The 22,825-nt window shown below is 37.2% G+C and overlaps 1 protein-coding gene across 6 annotated transcripts in view; it reads left to right on the forward strand.

Moving 5' to 3' along the window:
• The window catches only part of KCNT2 (potassium sodium-activated channel subfamily T member 2), a 448,004-nt gene that overhangs the window by 254,143 nt on the left and 171,036 nt on the right, over positions 1-22,825 (forward strand). For all 6 annotated transcript variants that reach the window (XM_088845012.1, XM_088845009.1, XM_088845010.1 and 3 more), the window contains one exon: positions 1,933-2,041. In XM_088845012.1, the coding sequence (XP_088701138.1) occupies positions 1,933-2,041 (109 nt within the window). The remainder of the gene's footprint in view (positions 1-1,932; positions 2,042-22,825) is intronic.

A 22,825-nucleotide genomic window follows, 5' to 3' on the forward strand; every position in this document is an offset into this window, starting at 1 on the left:
AGCCACTGTCAAAAACAGTATGTAAGTTTCTCAAAAAACTAAAAATAGAACTAACATATGACCGAGCAGTTTCACTCCTGGGTGTATATCTGAAAGGAACAAAAGCACCAATTGAAATTTACACATGTATCCCACTGTTCATAGGAGCATTATTTACAATTGCCAGGATATAGAGCACCCAAGTGTCTATCAACAAATGAAAAGATAAAGAAGATGTGGTGTATATATATACATGTATACACACACAATGAAAAGATGAAAATTTGTCATAAAAAGAATGAAAATTTACCTTTTACAACAACATAGATGGACTTGGAGGGTATTGTACTCAGTAATAAGTCAAAGACAAATGCTTTATGATATCATTATATATGGAATCTATATAATATAATAAGCTAGTGAATATAACAAAAAAAGAGAATAATATTTATTGAGAATAAAGTAGGGTTACCAGTAGGGAGAGGCAGTGAAGGAAGGGCAATAGCAAGGTAGGGTTAAGAGGTACAAGCTATTAGGTATAAAATAAGCTACAGGGATATATGTACAACACAGGCAATATAGTCAATGTCTCATAATAGCTATAGATGAGATACAAACCTTCAAAAAGAGATACAAACCTTTAAAAATTGTGACTCACTATGTTTTAGACTTGTAACTTATATAATGTTGTATATCAACTATACTTCAGTAAAAAAGTAAATAAATAAAATGTAGCTAACATTAGTGAATTTTTCTAATACGGTCATCCCTTTGTATCTGAGGGTTCTGCATCCTCGGATTCAACTAAGTTTGGATCAAAATATTTGAAAAAGAAATTACAGAAATTTTCAAGGAGCAAAACTTGAATTTACTGCCTGGCAGCAACTATTAACATTCTATTTACATTGTACTAAATATTATAAGTAATCTAGAGATGATTCAAAATATTTGGGAGGTGATACATAGGTTATATGCAAATTGTTGTTGTTCAGTGACTAAGTTGTGTCTGACTCTTTGCAACCCCATGAACATCCTCATATTATGTTATGCATAGAGAGTCCTGGAAACCAAAGGACAGTTGTAATTTGCTTTGATTTATTCAATTAAATCAAGCTGATTTATTCAGTTAAATCAGTTATGGGGTGATACTATATGTAAGATTTCATGGTAAGCATGATTTTCACTTCCTTTCTCAATCTTAGCTTTTCTTTATTGAAAAAAAACTTTTTTTGTTACTTTTTTAATATCTGAAAGTTATTGATTTCTTCCAATACACACAATATCTTTACTGCCATATAAAAAGTAAACTAATGTGTTCTCACAAATGGTCTCTGCAGTCATTATCCTTTTACCATCTATGTTAAAATTATTTAACGTCCATCTTTTCCCCATGGAAACTGTTATTGCAAACTCAGTTTTGCCACATTTCTGAAGGTTTCTACCTCTTAATTATTTTCTGGGAAAATTATTTTTATGCTTGTTAAAGGCTTTCCTCTTAATCTCTGCTAATGTCTAAATACTGACAATTAGTACTAATTGAATTATGCATTGTTGATCTCTTTTATAGAAATAGGGCTTCTCTCGTAACTCAGTTGGTAAAGAATCTGCCTACAATGTAAGAGACCCAGTTTCAATTCCTGGGTCTGGAAGATCCTTTGGAGAAGGAAATTGCAACCCACTTCAGTATTCTTACCTGGAAAATTCCATAGATAGGGGAGCCTGGTGGGCTACAATTCATGAAATAGCAAGAATCAGACACAACTTGATGACTAAACCACCACCATAAAAATAGAAAGTTATCTTGTCTTTAATAGTAAGAACTCTCAATGAATGATTTCATACGCTTAATTTTAAACTGTAGATGTAACCATTTCACACACTGATTGACAAATTTTACTTAGTATTATAACACTTTCAGTTCATCTCATGATATTTTGGGTTTTATCATTTCAGGATCACCAAACAATTTTAAGAGCATGGGCTGTAAAAGATTTTGCTCCAAATTGCCCTTTGTATGTCCAGATCTTAAAGCCTGAAAATAAATTCCATATCAAATTTGCTGGTAAGTTTAATCTCAAATGAGATCCTTTAAATTTCCTCAAATTCTTATTGTCATTGTAAGAGTTATGTTTCTGAAGTTAGTGATAATTTATTATATCCATGTTTCTGTATAACAGAAGGATTTATTTTTTATCATCTACTTGTTATAAGAGAATTAATTCACTTTAAAATGTGAATCTTTGTGATAAGTCCTTTCTTTTTTATATAACTTGGTGACTTTGGTTACTGAACTTGCAGAACATCCTAGTAAGCTAATTGAATTAGATTAGCTAATTAGATTAGCTCTGATAGTTGAGTATGAAATAGAGACACAAATTTCAAATGTTACATATATATATATATATATATATATGTAGATAGATAATACTTTACTATAGTTTTTTTATATACATATAAACTTACCATAGAATAGAATAATATAATGTATTCAGGTAATTTAAATCGATTTAATTTGAGGGTAGATATTGAAAACAATTCAGGAAAAAGATACATGTGAATTTCTAATACAAGTTCTGCTTTTTAAATAATTATCCACATGAGATTATGCTTTAAACTTTTAGAAAATTGAACAATAAAATGGTACTGTATCTTTTCTTAAGTGCTTCTGGAGGAACTAATTTTGATCCAGAGGTAATTTATATACGTTTTTTTTCCAAATATAAGAACCCTTCTTTTTTTAAAAAAAATAAAATTTCAACTTAATGGTCTGAAACTTCAAAAGTCTTTAAAAATTAAATCATTTTAAGTGTGTATTTGCAAAATGTATTTCCTTCAGAAGATGTATTCACACATCTTACAATGCTTATCTATTAGTACATGATATTGAAATGAAATTTTATAAACACTGGGCTTCCTTGGTGGCTCAGATGGTAAAGAATCTGCCTGCAATGCAGGAGACCCAGGTTCGATCCCTGGGTCGGGACGACCCCATGGAGAAGGGAATGGCTGTCCACTCCACTATTCTTGCCTTGAGAATTGCATGGATCATGGAGCTTGGCTGGCCACAGTCCATAGGATCGCAAAGAGTCAGACATGACTGAGTGACTAACACGTATAAACACTAAGAAGTTTTAAAGTAGTGATAAGAGTACCATGAAATTATTGCTATTCGATTTGTTCTGAAGTCATCTTTTAGTCTTCCTACTAATGACATCATTTTTTTCTAAAGAAGTATCGGAAATAAAGCGATGACTCTCAACTTTGGTGGCATTTTAGAATCTGTTTTAAAAAATATTTTTAAAGGATTAATCAGAGATTCTGAGCATGTAAATGATTTTGGATGGTGCCAGGGCTTCTTTAAACCTGTTTCCTAAGTCAAAAATTAAAAACAACAGGGAGTGGGCCCACACTGAAGCTGAAGTGCCCTGGTCTCCCAGCTGGTTCCAGGGGTGGGCAGGGCTAACAGACCAGAGGGGGAGGCCTGAGCAGGGAAGACAAGGAAGATGAGGAGGTCTGCTGGAGGACAAGGATGCACCCTGGGCCTCTTGCCAGAGTAGCCCCAGTGGTGGGAGCCAGACAGTGGGCCCAGCTGAGAGGGAGGAACACCAGGCAGTGGGTGGCAGAGGAGGAGGTGCTCAGAGCTGGGAGCAGAACAGAGATTTGGAACTTCAGCCGTCACATTTCTTACCTCATGATGGAAAGTGTGTAAATTAAATGTCAAGAGGAAACCAGGCTGTAGAAATTTAATCCAGTCAGTGTACCTCCAACCCTACAGCTGAATTCATCCTTGTCAGAGATCAAGCCCTGAGCCTTTGGAGTGAGAGCACTGACTCCAGCACCCTACACTACCAGAGAACTGACCCTCAGGAGTATCAAGTACTGAGAACTCACACAAAGGAAACCACTTGAATACAAGACCCAGTATCACCCTACCACCAGTAGCATCCTGTGCAGGATGCCTCATCTAAGCAACAAACAAAATAAAAATACAAACCCAGTCATTAGCAGACAGGATTACCACCTCACTCAGCCTTGCCCATCAGAGGAAACACAAACAAACAAACAAACAAAAAAATGCAGCACAAATCTCACCCTATGCAAAGCTTACACAAACCACTGGGACCAACCTTAGGAGGTCCCATTTATGATTAAAACTCTTCAAAAAATGGGCATAGAATGAACCTACCTCAACATAGTAAAGGCCATATATGATAAGCCTACAGCAAACATTATTCTCAATGGTGAAAAACTGAAAACATTCCCCCTAAGATCAGGAACAAGACAAGAGTATCAAATTTCACCTCTATTATTCAACATAGTTTTGGAAGTCCTAGCTATAGCAATCGTAGAAGAAAAAGAAATAAAAGGAATCCAGATCAGAAAAGTAGTAACACTCTCACTGTTGTAGATGACATGATACTGTACATAGAAAACCCTAAAGATAGTATCAGAAAATTGCTAGAGCTAATCAGTGAATTGAGCAAAGCTGCAGGATACAAAATCAATACACAGAAATCACTTGCATTTCTATATACTAAGAATGAAAAATCAGAAAGAGAAATTAAGGAATCAATCCCATTCACCATTGCAAGAAGAATTAAATATCTAGGGATAAACTTACTAAGGAGACAAAACTGTAAACAGAAAATTATAAGACACTAATGAAAGAAATCAAAGATGGCATAAACAGATGGAGAGATATTCCATGTTGGTGGGTAGGAAGAATCAATATTGTTGAAAATGACTATACTACCAAATGCAATCTACAGATTCAATGTGATCCCTATCAAATTACCAATGGCATTTTTCACAGAACTAGAACAAAAAATTTCACATTCATATAGAAACACAGAAGACCCAAATTGCCAAAGCAGTCTTGAGAAAGAAGAATGGAGCTGGAGGAATCAAGCTTCCTGATTTCAGATTATACTGTGAAGCTACAGTCATCAAGACAGTATGGTACTGGCAAAAAACCAGAATGATATATCAATAGAAGAAGATAGAAAGCCCAGAAATAAACCCATGCACCTATGGTGCCATATTTTTGACAAAGGAGGCAAGAATATACAATTGGGCAAAGACACTCTCTTCAATAAATGATGCTGGGAAAACTGGACAGCTCCGTGTAAAAGAATGAAATTAGAACACTTCCTAACACCATACCCAAAGATAAACTCAAAATGGATTAAGGACCTAAATGTAAGACCGAAACTATAAAACTCTTAGAGGAAAACACAGGCAGAACATTCTGTGACATAAATCAAAGCAAGATCCTCTATGATCCATTTCCTAGAGTAATGGAAGTAAAAACAAAAGTAAACAAGTGGGACCTGGTTAAACTTAAAAGCTTTTGCACAGCAAAGGAAACCATAAGCAAGGTGAAAAGACAGCCTTCAGAATGACAGAAAATAATAGCAAATGACACAACAGAGGATTAATTTCTAACACACACAAGCAGCTCATACAATTGAATACCAGGGAAACAAAGAACCCAATCAAAAAGTGGGGAAAAAACTAAACAGACATTTCTCCAAAGAAGAAATTCAGATGGATAACAAACACATGAAAAGATGCTCAACATTGCTCATCATTCAGTTCAGTTCAGTTCAGTCACTCAGTCGTATCTGACTCTTTGCAACCCCATGAAAAAACAGCACACCAGGCCTCCCTGTCCATCACCAACTCCCAGAGTTCACTCAAATTCACGTCCATTGAGTCAGTGATGCCATCCAGCCATCTCATTCTCTGTCGTCCCCTTCTCCTCCTGCCCCCAATCCCTCCCAGCATCAGAGTCTTTTCCAGTGAGTCAACTCTTCACATGAGGTGGCTAAAGTATTGGAGTTTCAGCTTTAGCATCAGTCCTTCCAATGAACACCCAGGACTGATCTCCTTTAGAATGGACTGGTTGAATGTCCTTGCAGTCCACAGGACTCTCAAGAGTCTTCTCCAACACCACAGTTCAAAAGCATCAATTCTTCGGCGATCAGCTTTCTTCACATCCACAGAGAAATGCAGTTCAAACCTACAATGAGGTATCACCTCACACTAGTCAGAATGGCCATCATCAAAAATTCTACAAACAATAAATGCTGCAGAGGATGTGAAGAAAAGGGAACACTCTTCTCTGTTGTTGGGAATGTAAATTGATACAGTCACTATGGAAGGCAGTATAGAGATTCCTTACAAACTAGAAATAAAACCACCACATGACCCAGCAATCCCACTCCTAGGCATATACCCTGAGGAAACCAAAATTGAAAAAGACACATGTATCATATTATTCAGTGCAGGACTATTTACAGTAGCTAGAACATGGAAGCAACCTAGATGTCCATCAACAGATGAATGGTTAAAGAAGTAGTGGTACATATACACAATGGAATATTACTCAGCCATAAAAAGGAGCACATTTGAGTCCGTTCTAATGAAGTGGATGAACCTAGAGCCTATTATGCACAGTGAAGTAAGTCAGACATAGAAAGATAAATATTGTATTTTAACGTATATATATATATATATGCTGCTGCTAAGTCGCTTCAGTCGTGTCCGACTCTGTGTGACCCCACAGACGGAAGCCCACCAGGCTCCCCCGTCCCTGGGATTCTCCAGGCAAGAACACTGGAGTGGGTTGCCATTTCCTTCTCCAATGTGTGAAAGTGAAAAGTGAAAGTGAAGGCACTCAGTCGTGTCCGACTCTTCACGACCCCATGGACTGGAGCCTACCAGGCTCCTCCGTCCATGGGATTTTCCAGGCAAGAGTACTGGAGTGGGGTGCCATTGCCTTCTCCATATATATATATATATATATATATATATATATATATATATTCAGTACCATGCATATATGAAATCTAGAAAAATGGTACTGAAGAATTTATTTACAGGACAGCAAAAAAAACAAAACAATTGCTCCAGATCCTGGGCCTAAAATCGGCCCTCATCACCAATGGTTCCACACCTATCAACCTCTTCAACACAACCTTTGGTTTGCTGGGGCTTGGGACTGAGGCACAGCCTCAAGCCAAGAAGGCTGCCGGGGGGCCCAGCGCTCAAGAGGGCTTGCTTCCCGTCTGCACCGCTGCCCATCTAACCCTTGGAAACAGCCAGTTTGTGCCTTAGCTCTGTACTGCACTAAAAAATAGTACCTCCTTTGTAGACTTTTTAATAAAATGGAAAAATACATATGAAGTATTACAGCTAGTGCCAGTAAAATTTGTTATTAACATTCAGGAAATGCCAATTCTTTATCTAAAAAGCCTTTGTAACTAAACTGCTGCATTTTTATTATTATTTAGGAAAAGGAGTATTTTTGCCAAGTTTTCATACCTAATAATGACTTGATTTGATAAAATTTTAGGAAGGTAGCAGTGAACACAGAACTGAAGATTCTTAAAATATGAATTTAAATTTGAGTGCCACCATGTACACTTTAGCTCAGCAGATTAGTAATTTGACTGCTATATTTTTCTTCTGTTACATGGCCATAATAATATTATGTCTTTTCATTGGTTAAAATTAGCAGTAATGATGACATAACTGGTATCTGAGACATATTAGGTGTTCAATAAATGGATATTGAATGTGGATCTTAATATGTAGTTTGAGAAGACAGGTTTTGCTTTTGAATATGCTATAACTGAAATTCAGAGCAGATTTTAGTTTTTCTCTTTAGCAAGCCATTGATGGGCTCACAAACAGACCAAACTCACTATCAAAATAACCTATTTTTACAAACAAAAAATTACAAAGACTATTTGAATTTATTCTCTTTCACATTCTTATTTTGCTGTTATTTAGATAAATCCACTGAAATGAATGGACTGTTTTAAGATTCTATCCCAATAGCGTATCTCAGTATTTCTCATTTATGGCATCTGCTGAAATTCCTTTTAATAATATCTTCATTCTTTTATGTAGGAGCTTACACTATCTTGGAGGCACCCTTTTTATGTTATGAAAAGATAAAAGCACCTTAATTTCATCAACATGCCATAAAAAGTAGTTTGAGGTGATATATGAGACTCTCAAACCAAAAATAATATGTTTTATATCTCAGCTTGAGGTTAAAGCAATTATGGACTTAACCTTTCAAAAGGCATTGCATCAAACTGTCACCGAGTTGGCGTTGTAAGTTGTTAAAATAATGGCCTCCAGTGAGCCATGCCCCTGTGTCTGTGGCCCATTGTGATTCCACATTGCAGCTTCTTCCACAAGGAGGCACAGTATACTTCCCCACCCTTTGAATACGGGCTGTCCGGTCACTTGCTTTGACCAATATACTGTGACAAAAGCTGTTAATACACTGTGTGACTTTAGAAACAAAGCCTTGAAAGGCCATGCAGCCTCTGCTTGCCTTTCGTTGGAACATGGCCCAGAGACTATATGTGAAGAATCTGATTTATTCTTTCCAAGGATGAAAAATTCCATGGAAAGTGAGACTTATCCATCCCAGGCACCCCGCCTCACTGGTTCCCAACCTACCCATCAACCACTGATACTCTTTCAAGTTGTCATTTTGCTGTTATCTTGATAAATCCATTGAAATGAATGGATTGTTTTAAAATTCTATCCCAATACTTTATCTCAATATTTCTCATTTTTGGCATCTGTTGATGCTCCCAACTCACCTATCAGCCAATCGTGCCGACCCACAGAATTTCAAGAAATGAAATGTTTAAGTCAATAAGTTTTGGAGTCATTTGTTATATAGCAATAGATAATGAATACTGCTTGCAATAAAATAATAATCATTTTAATCATAAAACATATTTACTTGTTATTGATTATATTTTGTCCTTGTAGTTTCATAAGTATTAAATGGCATGATTCTAGTTATCACAAGATATAAAGCATATTTTTATTTACACTTATTTAATTACCTTCAGTTCACTTAAATTGTGGAACTCATACCCTGACAATCATTGATGTATTTTTCAACAGTAAACCCATGTTTTTAAAATGTGAAAGACAGAAACCTCAAAATTCAACTTACATGTATAGAAACTATTAGAAAGCAAAAATAGTTAACAACGTAGCAACTAGTACTTTACGCAGATATATCAATTGTGTAATTTGTGGATCACTTTCTCCTAAACAAAATGACTATAGTTATTCATTAAAATATGAAACTGTTACAATATATTTAAATTAATTATTATATGAATTATTGTAGTATTAATTATAAATGAAATTAGCATCTACACTTTGATCAGATTCACAGAAGGAAATTCCATATGGACATGATTTCAGCAATAGAAAAGATATACTCTTGCTCATATCAACAAGAGATGAAGTTAAATTGTGAACCTAGAGTTAGAAAGAACAAAATCCTACCCAGAATAAGAGTTACAATAAAAGATTTCTGAATATAAGCTCAAGTACAAATTGTAACGAGAGTCAAGTAGAATAAAAATATTCTTCACAGATAATTTGTTTAATCACCATAAATTTCCAAGAAGAAAATAAACTCAAACTGGTTTAAAGAGAAAATCTTTCAGCAATTTGTCCCTTTTTATAATAAATTTGTCAAAGTGAAAAGATAAATATTGCAAATTCTGGAATGAGACTGACTTCAGTCAAATTTTTGTTCTATTGTATAAGGACTGTATGATGTCAGATTTCTCAGCCTCCCAAGCTAGAGTTTTTCATATGTACAGTGAGGGTAATAAGAGAAACTATATCTTAGGGTTGTTATGATTAAAAAGGAAAATACTCCAAAAACATCAGTTCAGTTCAGTTCAGTTCAGTTGCTTAGTTGTATCCCCATGCATCACAGCACGCTAGGCCTCCCTGTCTATCACCAACTCCCGGAGTTCACTCAAACTCATGTCCACAGAGTCGAGGATGCTATCCAGCCATCTCATTCTCTGTCGTCCCCTTCTCCTCCCGCCCCCAACCTTTCCCAGCATCAGAGTCTTTTCCAGTGAGTCAACATCACATGGGAGATCGCACCTCACATCGCATGAGGTGGCCAAAGTACTGCAGTTTCAGCTTTAGCATCAGTCCTTCCAATGAACACCCAGGATTGATCTCCTCTAGAATGGACTGGTTGGATCTCCTTGCAGTACAAGGGACGCTCAAGTGTCTTCTCCAACACCACAGTTCAAAAGCATCAATTCTTCGGCAATCAGCTTTCTTCACAGTCCAACTCTCACATCCATACATGACCACAGGAAAAACCATAGCCTTGACTAGATGGACCTTTGTTGGCAAAGTAATCTCTCTACTTTTTAATATACTATCAAGGTTGGTCATAACTTTCCTTCCAAGGAGTAAGCGTCTCTTAATTTCATGGCTGCGGTCAGCATCTGCAGTAATTTTGGAGCCCAAAAAAATAAAGTCTGACACTGTTTCCCCATCTATTTCCCATGAAGTGATGGGACCAGATGCCATGATCTTCGTTTTCTGAATGTTGAGCTTCAAGCCAACCTTTTCACTCTCCTCTTTCACTTTCATCAAGAGGCTTTTGAGTTCCTGTTCACTTTCTGCCATAAGGGTAGTGTCATCTGCATATCTGAGGTTATTGATATTTCTTCCAGCAATCTTGATTCCAGCTTGTGCTTCTTCCAGCCCAGCATTCCTCATGATGTACTCTGCATAGAAGTTAAATAAGCAAGGTGACAATATACAGCCTTGACGTACTCCTTTTCCTATTTGGAACCAGTCTGTTGTTCCATGTCCAGTTCTGACTGTTTCTTCCTGACCTGCATACAGGTTTCTCAAGAGGCAGGTCAGGTGGTCTGGTATTCCCATCTCTTTCAGAATTTTCCACAGATTATTGTGATCCACACAGTCAAAGGCTTGGCATAGTCAATGCCACTAGTAATTAGTATTTATCAAATTGATGATTATCATAAATCTTGAGTACCAATGTGTCATTCTCTAAACAATTCTGTATTGTATTATCATTGTCTCCAGGAAAAGTAACTAAGGGTTTTCCATGAAGCTTTACAAAGAGTTTATTCAGTTCAGTTCAGTTTATTTCATGGGCTCCATCGTGTCCAACTCTGTGACCTCATGGACTGCATCATGCCATGCCTCCCTGTCCATCACCAACTCCCGGAGTTTACTCTGACTCCTAGCCATTGAGTCAGTGATGCCATCCAACCATCTCATCCTCTGTTGTCCTCTTCTCCTCCCACCTTCAATCCTTCCCATCATCAGGGTCTTTTCAAATGAGTCAGTTCTTTGCATCAGGTGGCCAAAATATTCAGCATCAGTCGTTCCAATGAATAATCAGGACTGATTTTCTTTAGGACGGACTGGTTGCATCTCCTTGCAGTCCTGTCCAAGGGACTCTCAAGAGCCTTCTCCAACACCACAATTCAAAAGCATCAATTCTTGATCACTCAGCTTTCTTTATAGTCCAACTCTCACATCCATACATGCTGCTGCTGCTGCTAAGTTGCGTGAGTTGTGTCCTACTCTATGTGACCCATAGACGGCAGCCCACCAGGCTCCTCTGTCCCTGGGATTCTCCAGGCAAGAATACTGGAGTGGGTTACCATTGCCTTCTCCCATCCATACATGACCACTGCAAAAACCATAACTTTTACTAGATGGACCTTTGTTGGCAAGGTAATGTCTCTGCTTTTTAACATGTTGTCTAGGTTGGTCATAACTTTTCTTCCAAGGAGCAAATTTCTTTTAATTTCATGGTTGCAGTCACCATCTGCCATGATTTTGGAGCCCCAAATAATAAAGTCTCTCACTGTTTCCCTTGCTTCCCCATCTATTTCCCATGAAGTGATGGGACCGAATGCTGTGATCTTAGTTTTCTGAATGTTGAGCTTTAAGCCAACTTTTTCACTCTGCTGTTTCACTTTCATCAAGAGGCTCTTTACTTTTTCTTCACTTTCTGCCATAAGGATGGTGTCATCTGCATATCTGAGGTTATTGATATTTCCCCTGGCTATATGATTCCAGCTTGTGCTTCGTCCAGTCCAGTGTTTCTCATGATGTACTCTGCATATAAGTTAAATAGCAGGGTAACAATTTACAGCCTTGATGTACTCCTTTTCCTATTTGGAACCAGTCTGTTGTTCCATGTACAGTTCTGACTGTTGCTTCCTGACCTGCATACAGGTTTCTCAAGAGGCATGTCAGGTAGTCTGGGATTCCCATCTCTTTCAGAATTTTCCACAGTTTGTTGTGATCCACACAGTCAAAGTCTTTGACATGGTCAATAAAGCAGAATTAGATGTTTTTTTCTGGAACTCTCTTGCTTTTTCAATGATCCAACGGATGTTGGCAATTTGATCTCTGGTTCCTCTCCCTTTTCTAAAACCTGCTTGAACATCCAGAAGTTCACGGTTCAGGTACTGGCTTGGGGAATTTTGAGCATTGGTTTGCTAGCGTGTGAGATGAGTGCAAGTGTGCTGTAGTGTTAGCATTCTTTTGCACTGCCTTTCCTTTGGATTGGAATGAAAGCTGACCTTTTCCAGTCACATTATTTTCAGTTTTCACATATTTTTCAGAGAAGAGAAAAAGAAAAATATGTCCTTAACTCATTTTATGGGATTATACGAACTTGAATCATAACGTTTTAAGCATATTATGGGAAATGATAATTAGAGAAAAATTTGATTGATTAACATAGTTGAAAAATTATAGAAAATATATTAGTAAGTCAAAGTAACATATTAAAAAATAATATATTGTCACCAGGTTGAAATTATTCTAGAAATAGATCATCATTTTAAAGGAAAAATAATATTATTGCTTCAGTGGATACAAAAAAATAAGCATCTGAAAAAGAATTCAACATCCAGTCAAGATTTTTAAAAAAGGAAATTTAAAAAATGCTAGGAAGCTACAAGTAAGGAACTTCTTAACCTAAGACAACTTATCTACAAAATAGCCTGCTGCTGCTGCTGCTGCTAAGTCACTTCAGTCGTGTCCAACTCTGTGTGACCCCATAGACGGAAGCCCACCAGGCTCCCCCGTCCCTGGGATTCTCCAGGCAAGAACACTGGAGTGGGTTGCCATTTCCTTCTCCTAGAGGAAAACAAATATTTAATGATCCTATATTGAGAGTCCTTCTTTAAAATTAGGTACAAACAAGGATGCATACCAAAACCACATGTACTCAGTGTTGTCCTAGAAATCCTGATGAGTGCAGTAAGGCTACAAAAATAAATAGAAGGTATAAGCATTGTAAAAAAAGAAATGAAATCACCATTATCTACATAAGGTTCTCTACAAGAAAATTCAAAATAATTTTTTTTTCATTAGGGAGCTCATTCATTTATGATTTCCAAAATTGAACCGGTAATTCCCCTTTAAATATCCACTATGAACTCCTGCCTTGTTCCACTAACTAAATAGTCAGTATTCCTTTTAGGTTTCTCATAACTATCTCAAAATTAAGATATCTAGAGTCTGTTTCTCCACATTCTTCCCAGCAGCATATACTTAGAACACAAGCCACAGATCCATGCAAAATCCACTCTTTTATTCATTGTATCTAATCCATCAGGTGCTGGAAGGTTACGCTTCCTGAATATCTCAGACTTATCCACTGACACAACCCTTGTCCATTCCATTATCATGTTTTACTTAGGCTGTCTTAAAACTCTCCTTTTCCGTTTCTTCCTGAGTATTTACAAATTGTATCTCTAAGTTTATTCCTGCTCTCATATTCCCATCATATTTGCTATAACGGTTGTCTTTTGTGTATTGTAGTAGGCAGCAGCATCTTCATACCTCTGATATCAGCCTAAAGTCAATTGTTTCCTCCTTTCAGTATATTGATGACAGCATTCTATTACAACATCATTATTTTTAAAACGACTCTAGTGGATTATTTTTTGTCAGCCTCTGTAGATGAAAAATTGAGTGGTAATATAGCTTTGGTTATGTTAAATCTTTTTTCCTGTGAGAAATAATTTTATCAATGCACTTCTTTTTTAGAAGTGGCAATTGCTACTGAAACATAGGAAGAGGTAATGGCAGTGTTCCCTAGCTATGACTAATAGAAATATGTGGTTTCAGAACATCTTGTCTTCTCTGTGAGCCTCTTGTGGGACTAGCAATTCCAGTAAAGCCTCTCCAAGGTCAAATATCTGATCTGAAATTATCTGGAAAAAAAGATTATGCTTCCACATTGTTAAGCCCTTCATAAATTGTATCTCCCTAGTGACAAAACTGTGATGAAAAAGGCAAAACGTTATAGTAATTCAGGTTTCAGATGTGTTTCTGTAGCCCATGTTTTAATCAGAATATATATATATATCTTTTTCTTCACTGTATATTCCAAAACTCATTTAAAAAAAAAAACACAAAACAAAACAAATAGACAAGAAATAAAAAAGTACTTTACTAGGAAAAGAACCATTTAACTAAAAAGCCTTGAATGAACTTAAAGAATAAACTGTACTCCAGTTTTTCAGTTGAATCTAAACTCATTGCTACTTGTCTCCTGGTCAAATGAAACTACTCAGAAAATCAGTGTGAGATGAACTAATTGCTAGATTTATGTTCCCACTCAAGACTACCTCCTGCAAATAAAGTGCTACATCATCTGTGACCATTCAATTCTTTTTTATCAACGAATTTCTTTCAACTACTAGGTTCTCTGGAAATTTCCCACTTCATTTAACAAATATAAAGTGAAAAGTGAAGTCGCTTACTCATGTCTGACTCTGTCAATGGGATTTTCTAGCAAGAGTACTGGAGTGGGTTGCCATTTCCTTCTCCAGGGAATCTTCCCAACCCAGGGGTCGAACATCTCCCGCATTGTAGACAGACGCTTTACTTTCTGAGCCATCACAAATATAAGAGGCATAAAAATTAAATTGATAAATTTTACCCACAAGTAGAAGTCAAGAATGTAAACGTAATTTTGTACATAAATTTGTAGGAGGAGAGAGGAACATAAAACTCAACTTGTAAATGATTAGTAAATTTTCTATGAATTTTATTTCCCACACTTTGATGCTGATATTTTGTAAGTAGCAGACTTGAATTTAAGTTCATGAGTGAAAAGAAGAATCAGAGTGTAGTAATAAAGCGTTGAGTGAATAAAATACTTTCTCCTCTGCCGCTGAAGCATGCCTAGAAGAATTATTCATGATACTGGGGCTGTAGAAGTTAGCTCTGGGGTATTAAAAAAAAAAAGATTTTAATTGCAAAAAAAGTTAAAATAGGCAAGAAGAAAATTGTTTTTAACAATGTCATTGATGATACTTTATAAACATATTTTTCTTATAGTAGATAATCATGAATAGCTACCATTATAAAAACAATATGTTTAAAATCACACACATACACACACACATCTTGTGGAAATGATTTTACTAAAAGTTTAGCCACCATCAATTTTTTACCGAAGCACCAGATACTCCAGTGCCTGAATTTCTTCTTCCCAAAAGGAAAATGGAAAAAATATTTCCAAGCAATATAAATATTGGAAATTATCTTAGCTGTTTCTAAATAACATATGTATGTGCAAGGCTTGGCTTTTACCAAATGGTGAGGTGTGAGATTTTCATGCTGAATAATTTCTTCATTTCCCATACACACCCACATAAACACCATGTTAAACTTTATTCTTACAGCCTACTTAAGAACATAATGCTTTGAATTCTTAAGTTTCAAAGATGAATTACCAAAACTTTGAAAATTCTCCATTTTTAGATGGAAATAATTTTTCTGATTTTTTAGTTTATTGTGAGGATTGTCAGAAACCACTTAATGTAAGGCCATGTTCAAACTCAGCACAATTTGGAGTTCTTTATTTTTTGTTTGTTTGTTTTTCTCACTATTTTTTACTTTGCAAAAATCAAACATAACATAGTTTAAAAATTATACAATGAAAATCTGTATTCCCCCCATTTATATTCAGTGGTGAACATTTTCCCATGTTTGCTTAATCTTCTCTCTGTGTACACACACACGCACGATAACACACACACAGTCTTTTGCATAAGCATGTTTTTTCTAAGAATTCCTGCTACATACACAGGATAACATTTTCACCTCTAAGAGATGAAATCAATATTTTATTTTTTATTGCATTTGCTTTTCAATTTTTTTATGAGTAATTTTAGATTAACAGAAGCATAGTATGGATAGTACAAAGCACTTCTATGTACCTTTGATATCACATAACCTCTTGGAATGTTAGCTTCTTATATAGCCTTGGCCCACTCAATCAAATTTTTTAAAATTACGTTGGTGTAGATTAAGTTAAATGCATTCCTGTATTTTGCTCCTCCTAATAAAATATCAATCACATATTTTTCATTTCTGTGACTTTTGCAAGTTTAATATTGGACCAAATCATATTTCCTGCTTGTTCTCTTTGAGCTTGAGTAGTTGCTGTTGACCATTAGGGATTTCAAGCCATTTTCTTGTGGACCATTTATAATTTAATTAAGTCAAAGCATCTGTGCTTTTGTCCATCAGTTTTCTTATAGTTGTATATGTCTCAAAGACTCGGTTTCATAGTTTTGAAAATCAGAGAAATGTTTTTCTTCTGTATTAGGATAGTGCCAGGCATATTCTGTCATATCCTAGACGTAGGATTCTCAGTCTGTAAAGAAGTTTCTTGTTCTGAATGTTTCATGAAGAAGACCTGGTTCATATTCTTTTATTCTTACTTACTTATTCAAAACATTTTAATTGGGTCATATCGTGAGCAACAAATTGTTCCAGGAAGTCATGGTACACCAGGGGTGTGTGTGTGTGTGTGTTTCATGTTGTCTGACTCTTTATTGAACCCATGGACTGTAGCCTGCCAGGCTCCTCTGTACATGGGATTCTCCAGGCTAGACTACTAGAGAGAGTTGCCATTTCCTTCTCCAGAGGATCTTTCCAACCCAGGGATCAAATCCACATCTCCTGTATTGGCGGGCAGATTCTTTAACACTGAGCCACCTGGGAAGCCTAAGATGGACTAGCTGTCTATTCCAATGGCAGATTTTCTAATTTCCTTTACCTCTTACCCTTTAAGAGGGCTTTCCTTATGGTTCAGTGGTTAAGAATCCTCCTCCCAATACAGGAGACACAGATTCTATCTCTGGGTCAGGAAGATCCACTGGAGAAGGAAATGCCAACCACTTTTCCAGTATTCTTGCCTGAGAAACCCCATGGACAGAGGAACCTGGTGGACTACAGTCCGTGGGATCAGAGTTGGACATGACTTAGTGACTGAACAGCAACAAATAACTCTTTAATAACCAAAATGTTCATTTGCTTTCCTTCCAAGAATAGCACCTGAATTGAGCTTATTCTTTCTACAGAGACTTTGAATTATAACCTTAGAATCCTCCTCCCTGAGCCTTTTCACACTCCCTGAACATGAAGACTCATGATCCCAATCATGTTTTAATTTAGAAAGTTTTTTTGATTTCATGTATTATCCCCATTGCTCAGATAGTTACTTCTTTATAGAAAAATCTCATAAAGGACAATTTTACCCCCGAAAGAATGCGATCCTAATACTAGTATTGCCAACAAGTGGAGAGAGCAAATATTATAATGGGATATTTATTTAATCTAACATTCTCTCAGATCGTACTGTGTGAGAACATAATGTACACACACTCATGTGTGTGTGTTGTGTGTGGGATTGTTAATTAAGCTTTACTGAGGGGTCACACGGAGAAGGCAATAGCAAGCCACTCCAGTACTATTGCCTAGAAAATCCCATGGATGGAGGAGCCTGGTAGGCTGCAGTCCATGGGGTCGCTAAGGGTCGGACACGACTGAGCTACTTCACTTTCACTTTTCACTTTCACACATTGGAGAAGGAAATGGCAACCCACTCCAGTGTTCTTGCCTGGAGAATCCCAGGGATAGGGGAGCCTGGTGGGCTTCCGTCTGTGGGGTCACACAGAGTCGGACACGACTGAAGTGACTTAGCAGCAGCAGCAGCAGCAAGGGGTCACAAAGAGTTGAACATGACTGAGTGACTGAACTGAACTGAAACAATTAGAATGTTGTTGGAGAAGCAGTAAGAGGCTAATGAAAGTTTTAAGTAAAGTGTAAATTTTTAACTAGATAACAAAGTATTAATAACTCCTTGAGAAATGCAGAATGCAAAAAATAAAAGTGAAGGTGTTAGTCGCTCAGTTGTGTCTGACTCTGTGCAAGCCCATGGACTGTAGCCCACCAGGCTCCTGCATCCATGGGATTCTCCAGACAAGAATACTGGAGTGGTTTGCCATTCCCTTCTCCAGGGGATCTTACCGACCCAGAGAGGGAACCCAGGTCTCCTGCACTGGCAGGCAGATTCTTTACCAACTTTGCCACCTGGGAAGCCCCAGTTAATGAATATATTCATAGTTGCTTAGATATTCATTTATCTTGCATGATTTAAAAACTTAAAACATCTGTTAAGCATGTAGAAAAGTAATACTGTAACTCTGTAGAGTAAAAATAAGCAAAAATGTACGAAATAGTGAAAAAAAAAAACAGAACCCTAAAGCTCAGTTATTTCCTCCCATGTTTCTCTACTGTGAGCCTCCTTTACTTATCATGCTGAACACTTCACTTCTGACACTTCTGGTCCATAAATGTGTGTGTGTGTGTGTGTTTTACCTCCACACAAGCAATTTTCTCCAACACCAGTTGGGTGTCCTAAATTCAGCTCAATTCAAATGATGGCGCTAGTGGTAAAGAACCTGCCTGCCAATGCAGAAAACAGAAGAGATGTGGGTTCTATCCCTGGATTTGGAAGATCCCCAGAGGAGGGCATGGCAACCCATTCCAGTATTCTTGCCTGGATAATCTCCATGGGCAGAGACGTCTGGCGGGCTACAGTCCATGAGGTCACAAGGAGATGGACATGACTGAAGCAACTGGACACTCACTTACATCTATTCAATGATAATGTCTGATCCCACAGGGTAATGGCTCAGACCCACAAGACCACCCCATCCCCATCCCACTTCAGATGATGCGGTAAATAGAGCAAGGTCTGGGAGGGTCCTGAGCATAGGGCCTTTTGTCCCTGTGGATTTGGGGTGCATCACTTTCCCAATGTGTGTGTGTTCACCAACTAAGAAGCCCTCCAAACTCCTGACTACTGGTACTTTATGGCATTTTCCTGACAAAAGCATGACCATTTATTAACTCCACTTCCAGCCCCTGTACCCTTTCTGGAAGATGGGGTTAGAATAAAAAATTTCAAACTTCTAATCACAATTTGGTCTTTCTGGTGACTGGTCCCATCCCAGAGTCATCCAGGAGCCCATCCAGAGTCACCTCATCAGAACAAAAGATGCTTCTAGTTCTCAAAAGCATCTTAGGAATTTACAAGAGCTCTAGGAGCTCCATGTCAGGAACTGGGTTGGAGAAAAATATATTAACAAGGGATGTTCCTAGTGCTCTTATCAACCAGAAAATTACGAGGGTTTCAGTTCTGTGTCAGGAAAACTTCACAAATAGCTTTCAAATATATAAGTGATGTTCCGTCATGATATGAAAACGAATTCTGCAGGAGAAGGCGTAACACAGGAGAAGAGCAACAGAAATCTAGACCTAGACCCCTGTAGTTTTTCGTGCAGCATTCATTTTTTTGTAGCAGTGTCATTAAAACGTGTCTCCATAGAAAGCTGCTCTGGAGATAATATGGAGAAATGCTTGCTGTGAGAGTTTTGTATAAAGTAGTAAAAGCACGCACATGCAGAAATCCAAAAAGGATGGCTGCGTCAGCTAACATCTGTTTACACAATTACATGAAGGTTTCACGAGGAAATAATATGATCTGCACTCAGCTAACCTCTGTTTACACAATTACATGACGGTTTCACGAGGAAATAATATGATGAGACATAACATTTTTTTTCTTTTTTTTTTAATAATTAAGCTCACTTATTTTTAGTTGAAGGATAATTGCTCTATAATACTGTGCTTGTTTCTGCCAAACATCAACATGAATCCACAGTATATACACTTACATCTCCATCAGAACTTGAGCCTCTTCCCACTTCCCTCCCCATCCGACCCCTCTAGGTTGTTACAGAACCCTGGTTTGAGCTCCCTGAATCACACAACAAATCCCCACTGGCTAAGTATTTGAACACGGTACATACACGTTTCCATGTTACTGTCTCCATGCGTCTTCTCTTTCCCCCCACCATGTCCATCAGTCTTGAACACAACAGCTAAACAAAAGTTCATCCTTTATAATTTTATTTATTGTAAGAATAGATGTAAAAAGAAATAAAATATGAGAATCAATATACAAAGTATGAGATGTGGTCTGTATATGAGTTCGTTGTTGTTTAGTCACTAAGCTGTGTCCGATTCTTTTGTGGCCCCATGGACTGTAGCCCACCAGGATCCTCTGTCCATGGGATTTCCCAGGCAAGAGTACTCGAGTGCATTGCCATTTCCTTCTCCAGGGGAATCTTCCTGACCCAGGGTCAGACCCGGGTCTCTTGATTGCAGGTGGGCTCTTTACCACTGATCCACCAGGGAAGCCTGTGTATATAAATTATCCAACTATAATTCATTATTATAAATTTTATTGATATTAAAATGGAGAACATTATGGATGAAATGAGATATGAAATTCCTTAAAATAAGGTAACAGTTTTATTAATACTACTTATATGCATTAAATTATATTTCATTTTATATGAAAACATAATTATAGCTAGAAGGCAAGTTGGTTAAAGATGGTTGTTTTTATTTGTAGAGTTTACATTTCACTTTTTCCCACAAGGTCCAAATTACCAAGTGTAATTAATGCCATAAAAATTTCCAAATAGTTACATCGAAAGAGGAAATATGTTCACTTAATTAGAACAAGGGGTTATGTTTTTATAGACTATAATCATTTGTTTACATGACCAGAAATACTGCTATTATGTTGGCAAAATTTATATACGAATTTTTGTCTTTGCAATTAGCATAATGTTATATAACCTACAACCAATTCTCATTTAATATGTTCATATATCTTTCTTTCTTTCGTGCCCAGTTCCCTTTTTTATTTTTTTCAATTCTTATTCAAGCTATTCTATATAGGAAATAGAAGGGACTAAATGTGATAAATTAGCCAGAATACCTCCTTCAGAATGTTAAATTCACCTTCTAATAAGGAATAAAAAAATAAGTCATTTTAAAAAGTGGTAGCTATTTTTTTAGGCCACTCCACACAGCATGTGGGATCTTAGTTTCCCCAGTCAAAGGTCGAACGTGGGCCCCCTACATCAGGAGCATAGAGTTTTAACACACTGGACCACCAGGGACGTTCCAAGGAGTAGCTGTTTTTAAAACTGCCAAAGTGATTGTAATTAGATGAGGTAAATTATTGCCAAAAATTTGGGAAGTTTGTGTGTTTGAAAATAAGAAAAAGAAATTTGTAAATTGTAAGTTAGTAGTTTTGACAAAATCAGTTTCATTTTGGATTGTTTATTCATTATTCTTTGGTTTTCAGCTTATTAAGATTCAGTTTTGCCTGGGACTAAAAGAAGGAAAATAAAAGCACAATTATTATATAAGAGATCTTTGTGAACTTGGGTGGGACTAGCTTTAAGATGGTTATCTAGTTTAATTTCTAAGTTAAATGGTTTGTGTACTTTTATGGTCTTTAATACACAAGGCAATTTGCTCCCCAGAAATGAATAACTTACCGTTGCAGGCATGAGCAATACTCCTTTAACTAACTTTTGCCACCTGGTTGAATGAAAAATAATTTAAGAACTACTTTACTATTATTGTTGTGGCATGCATGTGTGCTAAGCCCCTTCAGTCACGTCCAACTCTGTGCAACCCTTGACTTTAGCCTGCCAAGCTCCTCTGTCCATGGGATTCTCTAGGCAAAAATACTGGAGTGGATTGCTGTGCCCTCTTCCAGGGAATCTTCCTGACTCATGGATTGAACCTGTTTCTCTTACATCTCCTGCATTGGCAGGCAAGTTCTTTACCACTAGCACCACCAGGAAAGCCCATAGGTGGCAGTTGACATTTATTTAATGCTTACTATGTGCAGTTACAGTTAAAGCTTACAGTTCTGAATAACTTTTTGTAGATTAACTCAGTAACTTTCTTTTTTAATTATTTTTTTTTTATCAGAGTGTAGTTGATTTACAATGTTGTGTTAGTTTCTGCAGTAAAGATGTCAGTTGGGCCTGTGTTGTCTGAAGGCTTGACTTGGACTGGAAGTTCTGTATCCAAGGTGGCCCCTCATCACTCACATGGTTGGCAGGTTAGTGCTGGCTGTGGCAGGAGGCTGAGTTCCTTACCTCCGGGACTTTTCTTTAGGGTTGCTTGAGGGCCTTGTTATGTGGTTGCCTGCTTCCCCCAGACCAGCTGATCCAGGAGAGAGCAAAGCAGAAGCCACAGGGTCTTTTATGACCACCACTCTCTGTCATTTCCACTGTCTCTCATTGGTCACATAGATAAGCCATATTCTGTGTAGGAGGGAACGGATGACACCAGGATCCAATACCAGGATATGAGAATCATAGAGGCTGTTGGTCAAGCAAGCTAGTCTGGGTAGATTATATTATCATTCCCATTACATGGATAAGAAAACTGAGAAACGGAGATATTAAGTGAAATGCTGATGGTGCCGTACTAAGTGGTAGAGCTCGATCTTGAATATGCATTCTGCCTCCAGACCATGTGCTCTTAAGCGATATGTGGTGTTGCCATAATAGCTCATTTTACTTTTATTTTTTATTTTTTTTTATGCGTCGAACCTGGACGGGTCATTTATGATAATGTACATGCTACAATTCCATTCTCTCCAATCATTCCACCTTCACCCTCTCCCACAGAGTCCCAAAGACTGTTCTAAATGCCTATGTCTCTTTTGCAGTCTCTTATACAGGGTTTAGGTTACCATTTTTCTAAATTCCATATATATGCGTTAATATACGGTATTGAT

The sequence above is a fragment of the Moschus berezovskii genome, chromosome 17 (genome assembly GCF_049115385.1).
Source record: "Moschus berezovskii isolate FMDL1 chromosome 17, NW_MosBer_1.0, whole genome shotgun sequence".
In the NCBI taxonomy this organism is placed as follows: Eukaryota; Metazoa; Chordata; class Mammalia; order Artiodactyla; family Moschidae; genus Moschus; species Moschus berezovskii.